At 51.7% G+C, this 22752-nt stretch overlaps 1 protein-coding gene across 1 annotated transcript; it reads right to left on the bottom strand.

Moving 5' to 3' along the window:
• Positions 1–15155: 15155 nt before the first annotated feature.
• Positions 15156–18546, bottom strand: EVX1 (even-skipped homeobox 1). The gene is made up of 3 exons (XM_044244559.1): positions 18120–18546; positions 16338–16585; positions 15156–15695 (listed from the first exon to the last, which is right to left on the bottom strand). Exons 1-3 carry the CDS (start codon positions 18544–18546, stop codon positions 15156–15158), a joined length of 1215 nt encoding a protein of 404 aa, XP_044100494.1.
• Between the last annotated feature and the right edge of the window lie 4206 nt (positions 18547–22752).

Raw genomic sequence — 22752 nt, 5'->3', positions numbered from 1 at the left:
ACATTGGGGAGGGTATGTGCTATAGTGAGTGCTGTGAAGTGTGTAAACCTGGCGATTCACAGACCTGTACCCCTGGGAATAAAAATACATTATATGTTTATTTTTAAAAAATTTTTTAAAAAGTTTCACAGATTTCATCCTGATAAGGAAAAGACTCCAATGTGAAGAGTATTCCTGGCAGCACTGTGGATAGAAGGGTCATAGGAAGGAGATCTGAACCTCAGTTCACTATAGGAAGGTCATAAGACATGCAAAGTTAGTACACTTGAAACTTACAAGATAATACTGGTTTTACCTCAAAAAAGAAAAAAAATGAAGAGTTCAAGAAATTAAGAGTCTGACAGAGACCTCCCCACAAACAGTCGAGGACACCAGCATCTGCCACAAATAAAACCCAGAATTCCCCTCTGCTTCTTCTGAGTCTGTGTAAACTCTCACTCCATTCTTTCAAACAAGAGGCAATCTTGTGACATACAGACAGAACAGTCCATTAAATGTCCACCCTCGAGAGTCACATGAAGTCAACTAAGTGTTCATGGTGCTCCCACTGTGTTGTCCACAAATCTGATTCCTCCACAGATGGGAAAACACAACGAAACTAGCAAAGGACCTTTTGTCACATCTTACTAAAACCTGTAGTGCATAAAATAAGAGTGAGATTTCCACCAGGCCCATATGGTAACTCTGGCTTATCGAGAGTATCTGACCTAGAGTAGAGTGGTCCATATACTCTATACTCATTGAGTGTGATCAATGACTTTCCTCTTTGTACCTTCAGGAACAGAGCATGCACGCTATCCACCATGAGCTCAAACCAAGTGTGGGTCTCCAGACCCAAGTGGCATTTCCTATTTCTACCAGCCTGCTTTATGATCTGAGTGATGTGTTGAGATTTGCAGTTATACTCAACTCTGCCTTTCTTTTCTATCTCCTCTGATCTGATCCAGATGTCCTAGCAAATACAAGCCTCTGGCTATGGCAACAGAGAAAACACATCCTTAACAAGATATCTCTGGTACTTCAAGAACTACTGTGTATATATTGAACCAAATATATTTCCTTAAAAAAATAAATAAATAACCTTCCCCCTGTAGAAAGTAGAATTATTGACTCCTTTACAAGGAGATCATGATAGTTCAGAAGCATATCCTGTTCAGGCAGTGCTAAAAGCAGTTTCCTGGAATTCTAGAAATTCTCTTTAGAAGTACAAGACTTGTGTTTTACATATATTTCTTCCAGAGTCACCAGTACCTCCAAACTTTATCTCTGGTCTTAGACAACCATGATTCCCAAAGGCCAGTTCTGGTCATCTAGATAACAGAGACTAACAGAGCTCCCCAAAGCTTCTTCCCCACCTCCAAGGCACAGTGAAGTCAACATGCAAGCTTACCTTCTGGAGCCTGCAAGGAGAGCTTATTACTCCTCCTTTGTACTTCTTTCCTGGTTGTTTAGTGGGGCAACACCTAGGTGAGATTGCACCCTCTTGCCCTGTTTCTCTCAGCACCCTGCCTTTCACTAAGTCCACTTGCTGACCCCAGCGACGAACAGCTGGGATGTCAACTTCCCATGAAGTTCCAAGAGTGTCATTAAGAAATGCAGCTTTAGGGACGCCTGGGTGGCTCAGTTGGTTAAGCTACTGCCTTCAGCTCAGGTCATAATTTCAGAGTCCTGGGATCGAGCTCCCCATCAGGCTCCCAGCTCAGCGAGGTATGTTCTTTTCCCTCTCCCTCTGCCTTTCCCCTTGCTTGTGCTCTCTCTGTCTCTGTATCCGTATCTCTCTCAAATGAAAATTTTTAAAAAAAAATCTTAAAAAAAAAAAAATGAAAGAAATGCAGCTTTGACCTTTGGATGTGGACATGTTAACATTGCCCAAGTGAAACACCAAAGGAATATGTAATCACACACACCCCCACCCTTGGCATCAAAACAAAATGAGAACAGAGGTGGACTATTTCCTATGCAACATCCTGTGCCTGCTCTAAATAGCCATACAAGATCCATTTTGCCTAGAGTAAACTGAAAGACCTATAAAGTGAAGTCTCTGGCCAAATGGTCTTAAGGGTCATTGCTTGTTCTGAATGACAGGGTGCCTCCAGTTTATGAGCTTGGTATATCCAAACCACTAAAAGTTGGATAGGTTGGTAGATAATCTTTTTTTTTTTTAAGATTTTATTTATTTATTTGACACACACAGAGAGAGAGATCACAAGTAGGCAGAAAGGCAAGAAGAGACAGGGGGGAAGCAGGCTCACTGCTGAGCAGAGAGCCCGATGTGGGGCCTGATCTCAGGACTCTGAGATCATGACCTGAACCGAAGGCAGAGGCTTAACCCACTGAGCCGCCCAGGCACCCCAGGTTGGTAGATAATCTGAGTGGATCATCTATATTTAGAGATAATAAAAATGAGACCCAGATCTTTTCCTAGTAATCCCAATCTCCGTTCAATTACAATTAATAACCCTTACTAAGTACATAATACATGCTAGGGTAAGCTTGTGCTTTTCTGTGCAAGGGAGCTTTAATAACCACAGATGACCAGACTACAGCTTCCAAGATTCAGATTCAGAAAAGTCTACAGGTGATTCTAACGTGGAGCCAACATCAAAACCTTCCACGGCTAAAGCCACCGTGACCACCAGTCTGCCCCAGCTCTGTGGCAAACCCCAACAAGCCAAACTTACATAAGTGGCCTCTAGTTTCCTTCGCCCCAGAGAAGGTGGTACTTGAGATTAGATCATACTGCCAGTCCAGGGGGGGAATGTAAGTTGGAATTAGGAGTAAAAGATTAGGAAAAGAGCAAAGAGAAGGAAAAGGGATTAAAGGGCTTTATGTTTATTATCTCATTTAATCGTAACACCATCCCAGGATGAGGAAACTGCACTTTGAAGCAGTTAAATTACTTGCTATCACTCAGCCAGTAAGCAACAAAATGAGAATTTTTTTTAAACAAAATGAGAATTTAAACCAATCTCTCCCCTCAAAACTTATGTTTTCCCCATCCTATACTCCCTGTAAGTCTATAAGTCTATAAATCCTATAAGTCTACCTTCTAGGCTCCATACCATATGCATCTCCTCCTCTTCTTCCTTACCAAAGAGATGTCAATCTGGGTGGTGACAGTTTGCTTCCCTAGAAGTCCTGTCTCTGGATCAGCATGCAAGAGTGGCTTGCATTCACTTTTAGCCTGCTTAACCTTAGATACTGTATTAGTTAGGATTAGTTCCATTTCATGCGACAGAAAATCCAAGGTCATAAGACATGCAAAGTTAGTACACTTGAAACTTACAAGATAAGAGTGACTCAATTAAGATAGAAATTTACTTCTTCCTCCTCTAAGAGAAGTCCAGGGGTAGGTGGTCCGGGGAGATTCTACAGTTCTAGAGACCCATGCTCTATCTCATTCTGCCTTGCTCAGCATGGCATCCTTCTCATGGTCTAAGATAACTGTTTGAGTTCCATCCACTACGTCAGATTCCAGCCGGAAGAAAGAAGAAGGGGTGAAGAAGGGAGCACACACACCCCTTTTAGTAGACACTTCCTTTGAAGTCACACTGCTTACACCCCATTGGCCAGAACTTAATCACGTGGCCACCTCTAGCAGGCTGGGAATGCAGCCTTTAGTATCAGTGGCCATTTACCTCACTGAATACAGGGTTTCATTTACTAAAGAAGATCTGACAGGACATGAGAATCAAGTCTTGGCCATGATTCCCTCCCTGATACTTCAGTCTTCCCCTCTAGGGCCACAGCCCTAACCTGAACCCCAGCAACCTACCACGTCTGGGAGCCTTATTTGCCTTGCCCTCCTTGCACCCATTTCTCTTGCCAGTCCCACAGCTTTTATGTTTTACTTCATCTGCTGAGTACTAATGTGTCTTCAAGTGCTGTCCTTTTGCTCCTGGGGTCCACCTTCCCAACTGAGTAACCCAGTACTGACAGCTGAGAGAATAGGGACTTTACTTGCTGTGTGACCCTTCTGGGTATATCCATCAGGATTCTCCAGAGAAATAGAATCAATTACATTTTCCCCCCACATAATTATGGAGGATGAGAAGAACAAACCTAGGAAAGTCAAAGCTTCAAGTTCCAGTCCCCAGCCAAATCTGAAAGTAGGAAAAGACTGACGTCCCAGAGAGGCAGAGAGAAAGAATTCTTCTTATCAGTCTTTCATTCTATCATGTCTTCAACAGATTGGATGAAGCCCTCCCACACTGGGAAGGGCAATTTGCAGATACACCCAGAATAATGTTTAACCACAAATATCTGGGTACCTTGTGGCTCAGTCAAGTCAATATATAAAATTAACCATCACGCCGGGCTTTTCCCCTCATTTCTAAAATGGTGATAACAATTATTTTTTTAAAGTTTTTTTAATAATCATTTTTGTCTCACTTATCTGTGGTATAGATTAAGAATGACAGTGCATGTGGAACTTTTTAATTAAAAAGTATGAGCCCGGGGGCGCCTGGGTGGCTCAGTGGGTTAGGCCGCTGCCTTCGGCTCAGGTCATGATCTCGGGGTCCTGGGATCGAGTCCCGCATCGGGCTCTCTGCTCAGCAGGGAGCCTGCTTCCTCCTCTCTCTCTCTGCCTGCCTCTCTGCCTGCTTGTGATCTGTCTCTGTCAAATAAATAAATAAAATCTTTAAAAAAAAAAAAAAGTATGAGCCTGGGGCACCTGGGTGGCTCAGTGGGTTAAAGCCTCTGCCTTCGGCTCAGGTCATGATCCCAGGGTCCTGGGATCGAGCTCCGCAATGGACTCTCTGCTCAGCGGGGAGCCTGCTTCCCCCTCTATCTCTCTGCCTGCCTCTCTGCATACTTGTGATCTCTGTCAAATAAATAAATAAAATCTTAAAAAAAAAAAAGTGTGAGCCCATCATACAAATATCCGTGAGTATAATTACAAATAGGAGAGTACAAATCATAGTTACCTGATGCAGAAAAGAATTATCTTTTAAAAGTAAGTAACAAGCTAACCAAAAAGAATCTCCTAGGGGCACCTGGGTGGCTCAGTTGGGTGAGCATCTGCCTTCAGCTTGGGTCAGGGTCCCAGAATCCTGGGATCAAGTCCCACATTGGGCTCCCTGCTGGGTGGAAGGCCTGCTTCTTGCCCTTCCCATTCCCCCTGCTTGTGTTCCCTTTCTTGCTTTGTCTCTCTCTGTCAAATAAATAAATTTTTTTAATTTTAAATAAATAAATAAATAATCTCTTAGTTTACCTCTTATCTCTGCAAATCCTCCTCTGGAATTTTTCTAAATCTTCCATTCTGTTTTCTTTCTATTCTGCTTTCTCTTCCCCTTTTTCTTGTGGCAGTTACTCTGCCCTGCACTTCCTACAGTCTTTTACACAGCTTTACAAGAATAGAAGAGAAAGATTGAAATAGGATTCTAGATGAAGAAATGAGTGGTAGTTGTACCAGAAAGAATGATCAGAGCAAACAGTGCTATCCTGCACCTGTCTGGCTCAGTACGTAGAGCATGTAGACTGTCGATCTCCGAGTTGTGAGTTCTATCCCCACTTTAAAAAAAACACTAGAGATCACTTTAAAAAAAAAACAAAACAACAACAACAATAACAAAAACCCAGGTGATGTCCTAAGCTCTTCGTATATATAAAGGCATATAATCCTCACAACAACCCTATGAGATAGAGTCTATGGGAAGTAACCTCTTAGCTCCCAGTGATCCCTCACTCCGGGCTTTGATGCCTTCTATAATCCCCTCCCTTGGAGTGTGGGCTGGATTAGTGACTCACCTCAAACCAATATAATACGGCAAAAATGATGGAATGTTACAAGATTGGGTAACAAAAAGACTGTGGTATGTCTTGGTTTGCTCTCATTCTCTCTTTCTCTCTCAAGTCTTTCCAGTGTGCGTGTGTTGCCTGGCTTATTCATTCTGAGAAAAGCCTGCTACTGTGTTGTGAGCTACCCTATGGAGAAGTCCACACTGCTAGAAACTGAAATAAACTCTCAACCAACAGTCAGTGAAGGACTGAAGCCTTCAATCAAACAACCCACTGGCAAGAAACCAAATCCCTCCAACAGCCACAGGAGGGAAGCTGGAAGCAGATCCCCCCTCACCCACCCGACTTGAGACTTCAGATGAGACCACAGCCTCAGAGGACTGACTTTGAGCCAGAGACACCAGGTTAAAATTGTAAAAACTTCCCACTCCCAGAAACTGAGAGGATGTTTTTTGATTTAAGCAGCTAAACTCTGGAATAGCAGGAGTAGGTAACTGCTACAGACTTATTGTTGTCATCTCTATTTCACAGAGGAAGGAACAGTGTCTCAGAGAGATTAAGAAACTTTCAGTGGTACAAGCTTGTAAGTGACAGACTGAGGATTCAAACCCAGGAACTCCAGTTCTAGAATCCATGCTTTTTGAGTTGTTTGAATGGTTTATGTTTTAATAAATGATGTCAAAATGCTTATATTTTATATTTTGTATAGGTAAAGTTACTATTGCTGAAGATGTACAGGCTCTAACTCAAGTAATAGATGAGTTGCCTTTTGCCAGGGCCCCTGTTGAAGCAAGTGTATTTCCTACCATAAAATCACTCTAGCCACAGTTGGCATCACTAATGAGTTCTTCTCAAGCAAAGTACAAATTAGTTGTACTAACACAATCTAAGCCATATCCGCACCAAATTGGAGGACAACAAAGATATTGAAAAAACTAAGTCTGGTATTGGCCACATAGTAGGCGCTTAGTAGATTATGTATTGGTTCATTCATTGGGCTAAACTGCTCATTGACTGTCCACCAAAGAAATTGGAGATTGTATTTTTGGAAGACAGAGTGGAGTTGCCATCTTTAAAAACAGACACAAAAATCTGTCCTGCCTCCCACACTAGCTACTCTTATCTAATGCATGGATAATAACACATGGAAAGCATAGAACAGTGCATGGCACATGACAAGTATTCAATAAATGTTAGCTCTTCAACCTTACTGCCTAGCACTACAAATCCAGTCTCTGGAGTTCACAAGAAAAGGCAGAGAAATGGAGGAACCACAATTACTGCTGATCTGAAAAAAAACTTTCGGTGCAGTATTCACTCCCTGCTTTCCTCAAGCCCGGATATCCATCAGCCAGAAGCATGGAGAGTTCCAGCCTGACAGCTGAGTCCCCTGTTTGGTGGATTCAAAAGGTGACATGTTTTGGGAATTAGCTAAAGAGTGGAACTACCGAAACATGATACAAGTAGGAAATTGGGAATATCAGATGCATTAGTCATAGGTCTCCTACTCAAATTCAGACACCCTTCACCTCTCGTTCACTGTCAAATCACTGAAGAGTCCAAGAGAGGACCTTCTCTCTACCAAGGAACTACTTCCATATGTATCCTCACTGACTTTCTTGCCGTCTCAGCAAGATCTGTACTTCTTTCACTGATTCCTTTTCCCTTCACTCTACGGTTTCTCTACCCTACACATACACACACATTCTATTCTCTCACGGCCAAGTTCTTTCTTCCTTGTCTTCCTTTACAAAATATTATATTTGGGAATGACACACATGAATATACAAATCTCTATTCTGCTCTCACAGCTTAAAAATATATATTACATGGTGGCAGGTAGGAGGCCCTCAAATATTTGCTGAATAAAACCCTCCTTGACTGATTCCTCCAGGCTGCATGGAGACAGTATCTGACAACATGCTTAGTTCCCTAACTCTAGTGAGAGCTAGAGGAAAGAAAACAGAAATATTATACATCAGCTCTATCAAGCCCTATCTCCCCCCTAACCTATCACAGTAGGAAAATGCAGCTAGGAAAATAATGTAATACAGATTACACAGCTATTTAGAAACAGAGCCCACGCTAGAAGCCCCATCAACTGTCTTCCAGTCTGGGGCTATTCACATGTGGGTACAAATGCCCCTAACTTTGAATGGGTACCACTTTGTCAGGCCTGGGAAGCAGCAGACAGTCTCAGAGGGGGGCCCTGGACTCAGACCCAGGCCTCCATTTCTGACCTCCAGCAGACTCCTGGCAGGGTTTGACATACACACTTCATTAGGGCTGTCTCCTCTGTGGATTTTCTATTCAGCACAGCAAGGCTGTGGCCCCGTGCTCACTTTGTGTGGAAACATCTTGTAAAGGGGGCCTAGACTGCCCCTTCTCCTCTACCTCAGGGCTACTTGCAGGATATTTTCCCCACCTTCCTCTGGCTCCAGCAAGCCAAGCAGCTCTGGTGCAGGTCTCTGTGCAACTCGGCTCCCAGCGCCTTGATGAGGCGTGTTTAATCTTCCACCCGGATTATTTAACCTCCGCATCCTTGTTAACAAACAGCCATTATTAACGAGATGAGAGACCACATGGGGTGGGCTTCTACAGACAATGCGCGCTCCCTTGGCCTTTCTGCAAGCAAATTCATAATCCTCAGCGACTCAGACGACCGAGCCCTCCTGCCAGGCCCGAGAGGGAGTCAGGAAATAGTAGAAAGGGGGCGATCTGGACCCTTGTCCACGACTTCCCGCCCCTGCAGGGTCCGGGATCTGCAAGACGGAGTGGTACCTCTCCCTTCCTTCCCTGCCTCCCTCGCTCGCTCGCTCTCCCATGGGATTGTTACAGTGCGTTATAAATTTTACCTTTCCAGTGTGCAGGAGAGGCGAGAAGAGGCTGTGTCCCAGCTCCGGGCCGGCCTGTCCCTGAGGACACCAATTAAAGGCACTAATTGGACAGCAATACATCAAAGTCGCTCCCGGGAGTGGGTCCTCAGAGCGCCAGGAATCCATTAGTTGGGCTTTTGTTTCAAAACACAGAAATACAGAGGAAGAAAAAAACCACCTCGACGCGGATGGGAGTGGCGCGTGTGCTGTACCGCATGGACTCCGCTCTGTGTTCGCTGGGAGCCCCCCCCTCCTCTCTTACTCCAGGCTCCGTATATCTAATGCTCTTTCCTGCTTCTCTGTTCCCACCCACCTCACTTACATCCCCAAAGAGCGCCGCCTAGAAAGGCTCTCTCTTCCCTCGACCCGCACACAGACAGGGCCCGTGTAGACGCCGGACACAGTTAAACCTCAGCGCCTCTGTACCGATTCCGGAAACATCAACTCACCTCCCCGCGCACCTTGCTGTGGGTCTTTACCTAACTCTGTTGAGGAAGGGGAGGTAGACACCTCGGGGAGGCACATGTCGCCTCGAAGTCGTGACGGCCGCCTCGGCTGCGCTGGGCTCTCACGAGGCGCCCGGACGCCTGCCGGAGGGGGACGACGGAGGAGGACTGGCCTCATCGGGAGGGGTTATATCCGGATGCGGGGAGGGGCACTTCAATGGGGGGAGGAAAGGGCTCTTCTTTGGAGAACTTGGACGCAGCTCAAAGGCCGGAGGGTACCCAGAGAAGCCGGCTCGGAGAGGGGTCCAGGCCCAGAAGGACGCGAAGTGACCCCAAGTGCACTTCCCGTCTTGGGACCTCCAGGGTGAGGGGCCCTGCGGAAATGGGGGCCCCGCCCCGCCGTCGGCTCAGGAGCCCCCGCCCCGCCGTCGGCTCAGGAGGTCCCAGAGTCTGGGAGCCCCCAGCTACTCCCGCCCGGCGAGCACGGCTAGGCCGGCGGACGTCGGCGACGAATGAAGTTCGGGTCCGCTCCTGGAGACACCGAGGCCTTCGGGGCACAAAGTAGAACGCCCTGGGGGTCGGCGTCCGCGGGGCGCAGGGACTCAGGGTGCCTGACCCGAGCCGCACCCAGTAGCCGCTTGGGCCGGGGAGGGCGGGAATCGCAGCCAGGGCGGGGGGCTCCGAGGGCCACGTTGCGGTTTCCCGCCCGACCTGAAGCGGGAGAGGCCGAGGCCGAGGCCGAGGGCGAGGACTAAGCCGGCCCGGGTCCGTGCGGCAGCCAGGGCGCGGGCTGGAGCGACCCGACTCGGCCTCACCTGGACCGCGGGGAGGCCGAGACGCCGAGACCCGAGCGCCCCATATCCTCCGGGGGCCGCGCCCGCTCCCTTCCCTCGAGGAGCCAGATTGGATGGCTGCTTTGGATCCCATTTGTTACTAACCCCGGCATTTGTTTTCCATTTTATAAACGCTTCTCTTTAAGTAATTGTCCCTGTTAACAGCGTATACCTTTCAGCAGCCCTCACTGCGCTATAAATAATCTCAATGAAGATGCAAGGATATGACTTTCACAAGATTGGACAATTGATTCAATCTGTGACCCGCGATCGCGAATAATATTGGAAGGCTATTTAAACAGATGAAGGCCTAAATTGTCTTGCTTGTATCTGAATTAATTTCTCATTCATCATCATTATGAAGTGATTGGTCTATTCAAGCTCTTCAGCCTGCTGGAACGGAGCGGGATTTAAATGAGATTGTAACACAATTTAAATGCTTGCCGACTTTAACGAGGCCAATTGAGCAGCTGCAATAAATACAAATATTTTTCTAAACAGCCTTGTTTTAAATAATTACTTAATGCTTTCATGTTATTTTTAAGTGGCAATCTTTCTCTCTGTCTCTCTCCTGCCCCTGCTCAGAATATCACATACTTATTTGCTGAGAAGGCGATTTTCGAAAGGACTTTGTTTCCGTTTGCTTTGTAGAAGGTAGCATGCGTTTTGTGGTTGGCTTTTTTTTTTTTTTTTTTCCACTCAGGATCAACATTTCGGGGTCCTACAAGCTGGCACACATGGTGAACTGCACTTTGGTTTTCCCGTAATGCAGTCCGGTGTGCCTGCCCTGGCAGAGCCAGGCAGAAGCTAAGTGATGAAGAAATTTGCCCTCTAGACCAAGTCACTTATCCAGATGCGTTGAGCTGGGTCTTGCAAACGAATCCCCTCGATTGGACTTACAAATGACATCCCAAAGAGTGGCATCGTTTCTAACTTGTTCTGATGACCATCATCATCTCGAACAAATCAGAATTTCAGCATATCCCAAAGGTGTCCCATAGGAAGTTCAATCTGCCCGCAGTTTGGCTCCCCTGCAAGTCGACTGGAATGGGTGTAGGAAGGCTGAGGATTTCTTTGTTTAGGGACTAGGCAAAGAAAGAGAACCTGACTACAAACATTAGTCAGGGGTGGAGTAATTAGAAGAAATCCCCCCCTTTTTTTTGCCCCACCTCTGTTTCCCTCCCCATACTCACTGACTCCTACTCCCTCTCTCACACTGGGGTGATGGTGCATGAAGAAGATGCTAAGAAGGAAAAGCTCTTCTCACTTGGAGAACGCCATCCTCAATAACCCACCGCCGAGACACCCACGCCCTACCGGCGACATATGGCGGCGGGTGTTTCCTCAATTGGGGAATAATGGAGGCAACCGAGCGCAAGAAACCTGGGGAACAAAAGAATCTTTTAAACTTTCGTGCAAAGGCTGGGTGGGGGTGGGGAGACACGCGACTTGCTGTGGGGGACCTAAACTCCCATTTGCAGCGATCCCTCAGGGCTTTGACCCTTTGGGAAGCCTAGGGTGAGCGAGCGCATTCAGAATCACTTCACCTTCTGCCTGAGAGGGTGCAGGAGGACTCGGTGTCTGAGGTGTGAGGGTGCAGGGTTAGAGTGGCTGAGAAGACAGAGCCAATATTGTTAGTAGACAAACCATTTGTGGGGCAGCCCACACTGGGGGATGTGATCATATTGCAGGCTAGAAGGGAAAGAAAAAAAAAAAAAAAAAAAAACGGGGACAAGGGGTGGAGGAACCAAGTGATTTGCTATGTAACTGGGCAATTTAATGCCAGAGTTAGGGAGCTGCTGGCCGGAATCATTTTGTCTTCGGAGGCTCTGCCGAGCTCATCCTCTTTATCCTGTTGTTTAAAATGAGCATTATCCCAAACATATGCAATGCAATCAGTTTGGTCACACTTACAAGAACACGCTTTAATAAGGCAATCAATCACACGCTAACAAGCGGCGACGGCCGGCGCTGAGCGTGCACTCCGGCTGTGGGGCGGCTGGTCTTGCCCAGCCGGGTGGACGGTGGCTGAGGGCAGGTCTGCTCTCCCAGGCCCCCGCCGCCGGTTGCAATGGGGTTGAGGAGCCCAGGGAAAGTGTGAGTCGGGAGTGAGGTGTCAGATTTCCCAAGGGGTGACCCTGGACTCGGGGGCCCAAAGGGGCCTAGGAGAAGGGAGGGGAAGCTGGAACCTGAAGCTCATAGCTGCACAGGACCCTAATAGCTGTATAAGACCCTAATAGCTGTGTGAGACCCAGAACCTCTGTCTTACCACCTGCAAAATGGGACCAAGATGGAGCAAATCTAAGTAGAAGCTCTTAGAACATTGACAGAATAATAATACCATGCCAGCCCTGTTGCTTGGTTTCGCCTTCTTTTACAAGTAAGGAGACTGAGGCTGTGGAGTGGCAGTGCCTTCTTTACCATCATCTCTCCATTCACCCGCCCCCACTTCCACCAAAATGTAGGTATTAGGCCAGGTGCTGTTCCTAGGTGCAGGTGGGAAAAACCTGTTTTTAGGTGCAGGGGTGGAAAAGGGAAAGTGAGAAGTGGTGCCCAGCACCAAACCGCAAACCTTGGCAAAAGGGAAATTTCATTATGAAGTAATGAGTAATTCCTCCTGGCAAGATGTATTGTTATATCTTCCACTTCAATTTGGAGGAAGAGAGGCTCAATTACCCAGAAAATACAGTCAATTAAAGGCTGCTGATTGGACACGAGGCCGGATCATCGATCTTGTACTTTCCAATATCGCTGCAGACACCTCATTTTCCCTCCCTATTAACTGAAAATACGCCTGGCATTACGGCAACCCGCAGCCCATTTACCTGTCGCAAGCAATCTCAGCCTGCCACGACATAACCGCGAAATTTGCCTGGGTTTGGCACTGGGAGCTTCCTGGCTGCAGAGGTAGCTGTGAAAAGCTGGGGAGGGAGGGAGGATGGGATGCAGGAGTGGAGGGGAAGATGCTGGAAACCTCAGCTTCAGGCTTTTCTTAGAACGGCAGGGGCCACTGTATGCAGGAGAGTTTCTCTGGACCCCGAAGAGAGATGGAAGCTAATTAAGGATTCCCCATCTGCCCACTGATATATAGTGACAGAGAACCGTTGAAGCCCATGCAATTCCGGGCTCCCAGCTGGGCATTGCACCCATCTCTCCCTTGCCTATTCCCGACTCAGAGGCAGCCACAGTGGGTCTCCTTTGGGGACAGAAGATGAGGGTGAGATGGCTGTTTGAGCACCAATTGTCCCCTTGCCCTGATGATGCCAGAATTCCATTCTTGGAGAGGACTTTCAGACGGAGAATGATTCAGACACACACACACACCCTCCATTCCAACCCAGGAATCCTCCTCCCTCCCCTCCCTAAACCTTAAGGTGCAGATTCTGCAGGACCCGCAATCCCAGCTCTCTGTAGTTCTGGAGCTCCGCCCCCACTGCCTCATTCTCCTCTACCTTGGGTTGAGGTGGAAGCAGGATCACAGTCCAGGGTTCCCTTTCCTCAAAGGCTCGGGGCAACTGTAGAAGAAACCATTGCAGGGTTGAGCCCCAGGTGGGCTAGTTTGCCAAAGAAGGCCCCTGGTGTGCACAGAATTAACAGAACATGCACCTCAGGGCAGCTCAGAGCCTGCCTTCTCCACTTTCGTGCAGTCTTCATTTGGAGCCTGCTAATGCCCAGCATAAGTTTGGGAGACCATCTGTGGCTCCATCTTTTGGTTCTCTACCCAAGCTCAGGATGGTGGCTGAACTAGCAATTCAAAAAGTGTCAGTGCACTGCCTGCTTCCCAAGACATTAAAATGTTGAAGGGAGAATTATATCCAGCTTTTATTGCAGTATGGTTAACAAATTGTAACAGCAAATTCTTCAGGCTTCAAAGGAAAACCAAACCAAATTCATTCCCTACAGGAAGAACCAGTCCCTCCCAATCAGGGTGAAGCTTGTTATGGGGGGTACATGTTCTCCTATCCCTCAAAAACTGGCTGCAAGAATGAGTGTGAGAGTGAGAGGTTGGGAGTGGCTCCCAAGCAAACCCCGGTGAAGGGGAAAGACAAGGTCCCCAGAAGGGGCCAAAGGCTCCTGCTAGTATCTGAAAGCCAAGCCCCAGTGGATGCTTGGGAGAAAAATGAGACGAAGAAGGATGTAAAACGCCAACTGCAAAGGGAAAGCCAGAAAGCTCTTGGTGAAGAGAAGGTGAACAGGCAAAGGCTTGAAATAGCCTCTAATTTGCTGGCAGATACTGAGGGAAGGAGATGAGGTCCCCGCTCCCTAAGCTCTTCCCTGGGCGCCTTGTTAACAGTTCAACTCTGGACTCTGCTGCCCATCAGCCCATCGCATGGTGATCATTATTATACATTCAACATTCAAAAATCCTCCTCACACACATCACTTGCTAATCAGGGTGTGTATTGGGCCCAGGGAGAAGAGAGACTTGGTAGGAGCTGCCAAGAGGCCCTGAGGCTTCTGCAGGCTCTCTGCCCATGTTAAACTAAAAGTGGGGGTGGGATGGAAGTAGTAGAGGCAGAGTTGCAAGCTGAGAGATAACAGGAAGCTAGGAAAGAGTAGAGATCAGGTGCTGGTAGACCAGAACCAGAAAATTTGTAACTGAGGTTCCAGGAAGGCAAGAGAGCCCCAAGGTTCCAAGGGAGGGCCAGGATCCTCCGGGACAGTAAATCACCTCTCTTACTCTCTCCCCTTAGATGGCTGGTGCATTGCCATCCACGAGCCCCTTGCCATGCCTTGGAAAAGCTGGCAAAGATTAATCTCTATCTGCTCTGCATACACAGCATTTTTCAGAGAGACAGCAATTTCCTTTCCAGTGCTTGGGCTTGGGCTTGGCCTTGGGGATGGGGGTGGGGGGTCCCGGTTGAGGCAGGGGTGAGGTGGCGGGTGGGAGGAGGTACTGAGGGGCTGGATATCAGTTGCTGTTGCTACTCAATTTGTTTGGCTTTGGAGCCTCGCCCCGACTCCAGTCAGGGGTAATGGGTCCGGTGAAAAACGGCAAAGAGAGGCCGCCCCAGAGGAAGGTCTCTCAGCCCCCGCGTCCCCATCCCCACTCCTGATCCCCAAACGCGCCGGCCAAGCCACGGCCGCTTCCCGGGCGTCCCGATCCTCGATCCTCGAGGCCGAGGCCGAGCCCCTCTGGTCCTTTTCGGCCCTCTTCTTTCCCCCTCGGTGCCCTGGGGGCGGGGAGGGGCGCTGGCTGAGTCCCCGCGGGGGTCCCCGCATGGGCGTCCTGTAGCCGGCAGCCCGCGGGCGGCCCCTTATCTGGTGAGGGGCACCTCCTCCCTCTGGTCCAGCGCGACGGAGGAGGCCTTGCTGAGCACCGAGGGCGCGAAGGTGAGGAAGGAGTCCGAGCGGGAGGTGGAGGCACAGGTGAAGTCCGAGGTGGCGGCGGCGCGGGGCGCCAGCCCGTTGGCCGGGCCACTGTGGCAGGCGAGGCAGGAGCAGGGGCCGCCGGTCGCCGTGCCCAGTCCGTGAGCCGGGCCGGGGTAGAGCGGCGGGTGGCGGAAGGCGCACAGCAGTTCGGGCCGCGGGTAGGGCTGCGAGAGCACGCGGAAGGTATCGAGCGGGCGCAGCGGGCCGCTGAAGGGCGAGGCGGCGGCGGACGCGGCGGACGCGGCGCCCAAGCCCACCGGCGAGTAGTAGGGCAGGGGCAGGTGCGACGGGAAGGGATAGGGCAGGCCGCCCGCGGCCGCCGCGTGGCTCATCATGTACGTGTAGAAGGCGGGGTCGGCCGGGTGCGGCCACGTCATGGCCAGCCGCTGCCGTTTGTCCTTCATGCGCCGGTTCTGGAACCATACCTGGCGGGAGAGGAGCGGGTTCGGCGGCTGCACGCGGCCGGGGGCGCAGAGCCCAGAAGTCCTGCCCAACTGCAGGGGACGGATGCCGGGCACGCGGGGAAGAGCCGGCGGTGGGGGTGCAGATCCCACCACCACCACCTCCTCCTGGAATTCCTTATGGGAGGTTCAGGGAGTGGCTTCAATCTGTGTCCCTCCTTCCCTCTGCCACGCGGCCAGGACCCCTGGGGTGCCAGAGCCCGGCGTGGGCGTGCAGATAGTGGGATAGACTAAGGACCCTGCAGGTCTGAGGCGGCAGGCAGCGGTTCCCCAGAAACACCTCCTCTTCCAGTCTCTTCCAGTCAGTCAGCCTGTCTCTCTCTCTCTCTCTCTCTCTCTCTCTCTCTCTCGGTAAAGGCACCCACTGTTTATTTGGCTAGAAAAGGGACAGAGTCAACCGCACGCCAGCAGTTCCCGCCTAGGGACTATCGGGAAGGTAAATTTGCACACACCTGGCGTCCGCACCCGGCCTGGACACCCCCAGCCGAGTAACCACGTGGGCGGGGAGACCCCAGGCCCTGATTCTTGGCTCGGGACTCAGGGACGGGACAGTCGGTATTCCTGCTGAGTGGGCACACCCTTTCTCCCTGTTGCCAGAGCTCATACCTTGATGGTGGTTTCCGGCAGGTTTAGGGCGGCGGCCAGCTCGCATCTCCGCGGCCTGGACACATAGTTCTCCCTGTAGAACTCCTTCTCCAGCCGGGCAATCTGCTCCCGGGTGAAGGCGGTGCGGTAGCGGCGCATCTGGTCACTGGCGCTGCAGGCCAGGGTGCCCTGTGAGCTGCCGCTGCTGTTGCTCTTGGGGGCCTCGCTGCCGCTGTTGGGACTGCTGGCCAGTGCCTCTGAGCTGGGCCCTGCATAGGGAGCCCAGAACACATGCACACACAGAACACACAACAGACACACAAAACACTGCTGATGTGGGGCTGTAGGCCCAGGGTGTATGTGCAGGGTGGGGTAGAAAGGGCCCCCTCCTCCTCTCTGTAGCCTCAGTTTCTTCCTCCACCGGGGCACAAGGGACTTTGAGAACACAGGAAGAGAGGGATAGAGGCTCATCAGTCAGATGAGCACAAAGCAGCCCCGTATGTAGTCTGGGCTGCGATTTGGGAGACCTCTGTCTTAAGGCCTGCTGGGTACAGAAACCTCAGCCATCCAGAGCCACCTGCCCTGAGCCACAGACCGGACGAAGCCCCTCTGAGCTTTCTGCCCACCCTTGGCAGGAGTGGACAAGGATATGCGGTCTCACAGGCAAGTTGAGATGCACCTTTGTGCTGGAGTGTAGTGAGCTCTGGGTCTCAGCGGATTGTAGGATGCTGCACACAGACTGAGTCCTTGCTTTTGTGTGTGCCAAGCTGCCAGTGCAGGTGTAGGAATGTGTTGTAGAGATGGCATAGGAATGTGTGCATGAATATCATATTACCTTGGTATATTTGAGATTAGGGAATCTGGGTTGAATGGACAAGAGGATAATGAGTGGATGTGGGTGCACAGCCAAGTGTTGACTGCCAAGGTGAGGGGGTGGTTTTTCTTCCATACCAGGGTCTTCTCATCTACCCCCACAGCTTTGGGGAGGGGTGTCTGCTGGTAGGCTCTCCCTCCTACTAGCTTTCCAGCTCTCTCTGGGAGACTTCCCTGCCTGGCCACCTCCCCCACAAACTAGCCCACCCCTCCCCCCCGTCAGGAAGGGGTTCTTCAGTTAAAACAGTGTGACAGCACCCCTCCTTTTGGGTCTAACTCAAAGAAGGGTGGGGCTCCTGCCCCCTGCAGCTCCTTTTCCTTTGGGTGGAGAAGTGGGACTAGGGAGGAAAGGGGAAGGGGGGGGAGGGCCAGAGCTCTGCCTTTTCAAATGCAACCGGAGACCAAAGGCAATTAGATCATTGGGACCATTTCCGACCTGGCGCCACCGAGCCCGGGAAGTGACAAGGTAATTTGGACCTCTGACCGACGTGCAAACTGGTCAGAGGGCTGCAGCACCCAGGCAGCCCGAGTCCGCCGGGATTTTACGGTCCTTTATGGACTCCGGGCTTCCGCGCCTGGTTGCGCCTTACACCCCTCCAGCCACAAACTGCCCCGACCTGCGTTTGATCTCGCCCACTCTGGGGAAAGTGTCTTCTCGGAGCAGTTGAAGCAGTGCCACAAAACTCTGGGGGGTTGGGGTGCACTTTGAATCCCCCTCAAGCCCAGGGCTTGCGTCTCCCTCCTCCCGCAAAGCCCAGCTGTCACCCTGGTCCCGCCAATGCCAGGGCTCAGATATCAGGAGAGAGTTTCTCAGGTGGGTCCCCCCAGCCACCCTGCCGTGGGGAAAAGGAGGGTCTTCCTCCCCTCCAGAGCTGAAGTGCAAGGTGGGCGCGGTGGGAGGCCCGGGGAGAGAAGGGGCGCGGTGGCTACCTTTGCTGTGCTGGTACTCGGCGTTCCCCGTGGCGCAGTCCGGGGTGCAGCTCACCTCGATTTCTTCATAGAAATCCGACTCGGTGTCCGAGCTGCTAGGTTGCCCCTGACCCGAGAGGCTGTCGGCGGAAGGGGCCGGAGGTCCGGGGCCGAGCACCGCAGCCCCGGCTGCCCGCGGCTCGGCGCCCGGCCCCGCGGCGCTGCTTGCTAGTCCGTCGACCGGCTCCTCCTCTAGGCCTCCCCCGCCGCGCTCCCGGACGGCCGGAGGGCCCGCCCGCGGGCTCAGGCAACCACGGGTCACCGTCTTCTCCGGCGGCTCAGGCAGCGGGCTACCCACGGCTTCGGACAAATTGGAGACCCTCTTGCCAACCAGAGTACCAAGCTGACCCGCGTCCAGAAACATAACCATGTCCTTTCGGCTCTCCATCCCGGGGCTCGCCGGAGGGGGGAGGGAGGAAGCCCCAAATGACTCCTAGCCCCCGTCTCCCCGGGTCCCCAGCGGCCCGACAGATCTTGGCTGCGGGAGGGAGAAAGCGAGACCAGGCGACTGGGCGGGCGCGGAGCGGCCGGAGCGCGATGTCGACGGTGACGGCGGTGGTGGCGGTGGGGAGCTGGGGTCACCTTGTGATGCGAGCGCTCCTCTGTGCCGTACCGCCTCTGGGAGGAAGCCCCATTGCCCTCTTCTTTCTAAGCTGTCATCCTCCTGCTGCAATCGTCATTACAGTACCGCTGGTGACGCCACTCGGCGAGCGCAAGTGGATAAATAGAAACGTCTGCCACAGCGAAGATGAAAGGAGACCCGCAGCTAATGGCTCGGCAGTGATGCGCCAGGTGTGGGCCTCGCTCGAATGGGGAGGAGAGTGTGAAAACAGACAGAGAGGCACACACACTGAGACAGGGAGACACCCAGGCAGAGGGCATGCAAATGGAATTCCGCAAAAAGAAAAGAGAGCTTAAGGCGCGCGGCGAGTTCCGCAGGAGCTGCGGGACTCGGTAATTGAATAAGCTTCTGACTGTGGGATTTTTTTCTTTTTTCGGATTGTTGTTTTGGCTTTTGTTTTCTTAACTTGGTGCCTTGATCTAACACTGATGAGAAAATCCATAACTGCATTTTAAAAGTGTGAAGGTCGACTCACAAGCCTCGCTTCTCTCGTCATTATTACAACGGTCTGTCCTGGAGAGCTAACATCCTAGGGGCTCCAAAGTCTTTTTACAAGCTACTGAAAAACATATTCCCTCTTCCCCACCCCCCAGTGGTCTGGAGAGCTTGAGCCTGGGGGATCTTCTTCTTCCTACCCTCTACCCCCAGATGCCTCCTTCCTCCTGGAAACCAAGAGAACTTGGCGATTTTTCTTTCCCAAGGGGCAGGAGATAAATGTTAATATTTTTTCTTTAAGGACCTGTCTTGGCGGCTGACTCCAAATGTTGATTTTTTTTTTTTTTTTTCTTATTCCCATTCCCCATCTAGGTGGCCTTAAGCTCTCCACAGCTCGGCTTGACCTCCAGGTGGCTATTCGTAGAAGAAATCGTTTTCCCATTTGCCTGGGCCTCGCCTGCACTTCAGGTATGTAGGGTGGGGAGAGGTTCTAAGAGTGGCCTTTTTTTTTTTTTTCCTTGCCCGTTTTTTAAGGTATTCGTTCAGAGGCAACGAATTCCTCTGGAAACAGGTTTTGCGAGTGAAGAGAGACTGAGAAATGCAGCCCCTACGAGGCAGGACCAGAGGCTCCTAGCTGGGAAAAGGTGCTGTTCCCACCCAGAGACTGGGCGCAGCCGTTGAGAGTGCTCCAGCACAGGGCACTGGGGCTCCCAGAGCTTTGGCTCACATGGCTCTCCCCCAGATCCTGCCCACATGCTTCAGGGGTCCTGGCGGTGAAGAGAGAGAAGTCAGCGAAAATGCCTGAAATAGCTCGTGACTAAGGGCGCCCAAAAATCTCTGAGGACAGAAGGGGAGTCTCCAAGACAAGGCTGGGGGAGTCCCATAGTGCCAGATATCTTTGGGAGCAGCCTCATGCTCCTTCTCAGGTCTTCTTCCAGGAAAGGTACATAGAATCCATTAGAAAACAGACCCCTTCCCAACTCTGAACAAGTGTGTTGGGGCCAAGCGGGGCAGCAAGGTCTCTCTCCACTTTGCTAAAGGCAGAAGAGAGGCTCCTTCTCTGCTGTGCTACCCCTAAAACGCGCCTTACTCTGCCCCTCTTCTGAGCTTCTAGCTCCCAGGGGCCAGGGCTGCCCTGGTACTCCACCCCTCCAAAGCCCCAATTTCTGAGATTCTAAAGGAAAGTGTATCACCATCTTTTTTTTTTTTTTAATCTTCTTCTATCTCTTCCCCTGTTCTCCTCCTTTCTCTTTCTCTACTCTTCTCTCTCCTTCTCCTACCTCAGTTTTCCCATCTGTGGGCTTCGGGGGTGGTGGACCAAGAAAGGGATTCAAGCAAGACAAAAGTTCTCACTCCAGCAGTCCACTTCCCCTATTCAATCAGAAGGCGCTCATTAACCTCGCCTGGGGTGGGGGACAGGAGGATCCGGAAGGTAAACGTGGGCAGAAACATCTCCACTCCCTGGGACTCCCAAAGCCACCATCTGCTGAGCACAGCTAGTTCAAAACTCTTGGGGACTACTGTAAAGGAGAAAGGAGTGACTGGAAGTGGAGGGGATCAAATCCTAGAGGCTTTTGCTGCGTTGCAGAGTTGTCCTAGGATGCTGTCACGCCTTGCCCTTCCCAACCAGCAGCCAGAGCCTGAGGGAGCACCTTGCTTGCTCTCTCCTTCCTGTCAAAGTCGAGGCCGCCGCGCCTATGTTCTAGCGACCTCAGTTGGGCCCTTCCGGGCACCAAGCCTGGGTCTCCCCCACCCTCTGCTCTCCCAGAGAGCCTGCCGCCTTCTCACAGCTGCCCCCGCTGCGCTCACCTCCTTGGGGCCAGGTCCGCAGAGGGACTCCAGGCTCCCCGCCCCGCCCCCAGCTTTGCATTCAATGGGAGTGCTCGGCGTTTGATCCTCTTTTCCTCTGGGTTTTCCCTGCCAGATGAAAGCCGAGTAGGATTGAGAGATCAAGAGGTACCACTTGCGTCTCCTTCCTGGGTCCGGCCCACCCAAGCGGGGCCTCCTTGGAAGGAGACTCCAGCGGGGGCTCAGTCTCTCCGGGAGGGGGGTTGCCTCCTCTAGGCTTCGGATCTGAAGCTTCAGGGACGCCCCCTCCACCCCAACCCTCTCCCCGCTTCTGCCTCCGCCCTTTCAAAGCCTCCTCAATCCCCCCGCCCCCGTCTCTGGGGGCTTATTCCGTCCTCTGGCACAGGGGGGAAAACAAAAATGTTTAGCGAAATATCACTTCTTCCAAAAGCATCGTTTCGTCAACATCAGATGAAGAGAGGTCAGATTTTTTACAAGAAGAAAACGGGCGGCGGCGGTGGGGGGGGATACTGAATTAGAACACTATTTCTGATTAGCCTTGTTTTTAATAGGGGGGAGGGGGAAGGCTATTTTAGCAGCGTGGTTATCACTGTATCATGACGGTTATTACGGATGACAATGTTCCAGAAGGAAGGTAAATTTGCAGAGAGTGAAGTCCGCCGCCGGCAGAGGCCTGGGAGACCCCCTAAAAGCGGAGAGGGGGTGATAGCAGCCTAAACGGGGTGAGGCCTGGGATCCCACTGCTTCTCACCTCCCTCAGCAGGGAAGGACCCCCTTCCCCCACCACCACGGGCCCGCTGTCCCCTCCCCCGCTGGGAAGACAGGTTAAGGTCCAGCAGGCTCCTCGCCCATTGAAATTCTCTGGACTTCAAAAGCTCAAGGCTCGGCTTCCGCCCGGGCTGGGCCGGGGGCGGGAGGGGGGACCCCCGGGGAGGAGACGCGGAGATAAGATGCGCGGCTCGTGTTAAATGGAATCGGAAGCCCGGCTTGGGTCACCAGACGCGTTGATCCGCTGGAGCCGCTAGGCTTCCCAAGAAAACCCCGCTCGGGAGAGCGACGGCAGGGGGTGGGGAATGCCTCGGTGGCCTTCGGACCCGCTTAGGTGCGGCGGTCTGCGGCCCTGGGTATCTGTATCAGACAGATGACGGGCCTCCCAGCGGCGAGCACTCTTCCCGGCCGTAAGGAAGGGGCAGGGGTTTCCGGAAGCTGGTTTGTCTGCTTCGGTGCCAGCAAAATTTTGATCAGGAAAAATTGTTTTTGCTTCTCACTTTGGTAAGCACAAGAACAAAGGGAGCTTCCTTTGAAACAATAAGCATTGCCCAGCTGTCGTGGATATTGATCTTGGGCCCTTGTTTATCTTCCAAGCCATGTCTCCGGCGTGGACATCGAAGATCCCGCGCGGCTGGGTCTCTGAGGCGGGGATCGCTGCGGTGAGGTGACTTGTGCGGTTGGTTCCTGACTTGTCCCGGGCACCTGCCAACGCCCATCTGGGAACCCAAAGCGCAGAAGCACCGCGGAATGTGCCCCTCCAGAACCAAGGTCCACTCGACCTCAGACGCCCAGAGGTCGGACTTCCCCCGGTGCCAGGAGATTATGCCTCATTCACTTGCCCCAATCCCTCACCCACCCCACAAAGGGAGTCCCTGGAACGCTCACCTGCAGGGGGACCACAGAACAGTTTGTCGGGCAGGGAGAACCTGCAGCTTCTGGAACTCTGATTTGGACAAA

Source organism: Neovison vison, chromosome 4 (genome assembly GCF_020171115.1).
Source record: "Neovison vison isolate M4711 chromosome 4, ASM_NN_V1, whole genome shotgun sequence".
NCBI lineage: Eukaryota > Metazoa > Chordata > Mammalia > Carnivora > Mustelidae > Neogale > Neogale vison.
Note: the sequence above shows the minus strand (reverse complement) of the source record. Positions and strands in the feature narration are given on the sequence as shown.

Bases quoted from the DNA above. Each gene is read 5' to 3' on its own strand.
- EVX1 (XM_044244559.1), bottom strand. From the start codon at position 18,546: ATGGAGAGCCGAAAGGACATGGTTATGTTTCTGGACGCGGGTCAGCTT. The intron at 16,586-18,119 runs GTAGCCACCGCG...CTCCCTATGCAG, and splicing joins CGAGTACCAGCACAGCAAAG to GGCCCAGCTCAGAGGCACTG. The intron at 15,696-16,337 runs GTATGAGCTCTG...CTCTCCCGCCAG, and splicing joins TGCCGGAAACCACCATCAAG to GTATGGTTCCAGAACCGGCG.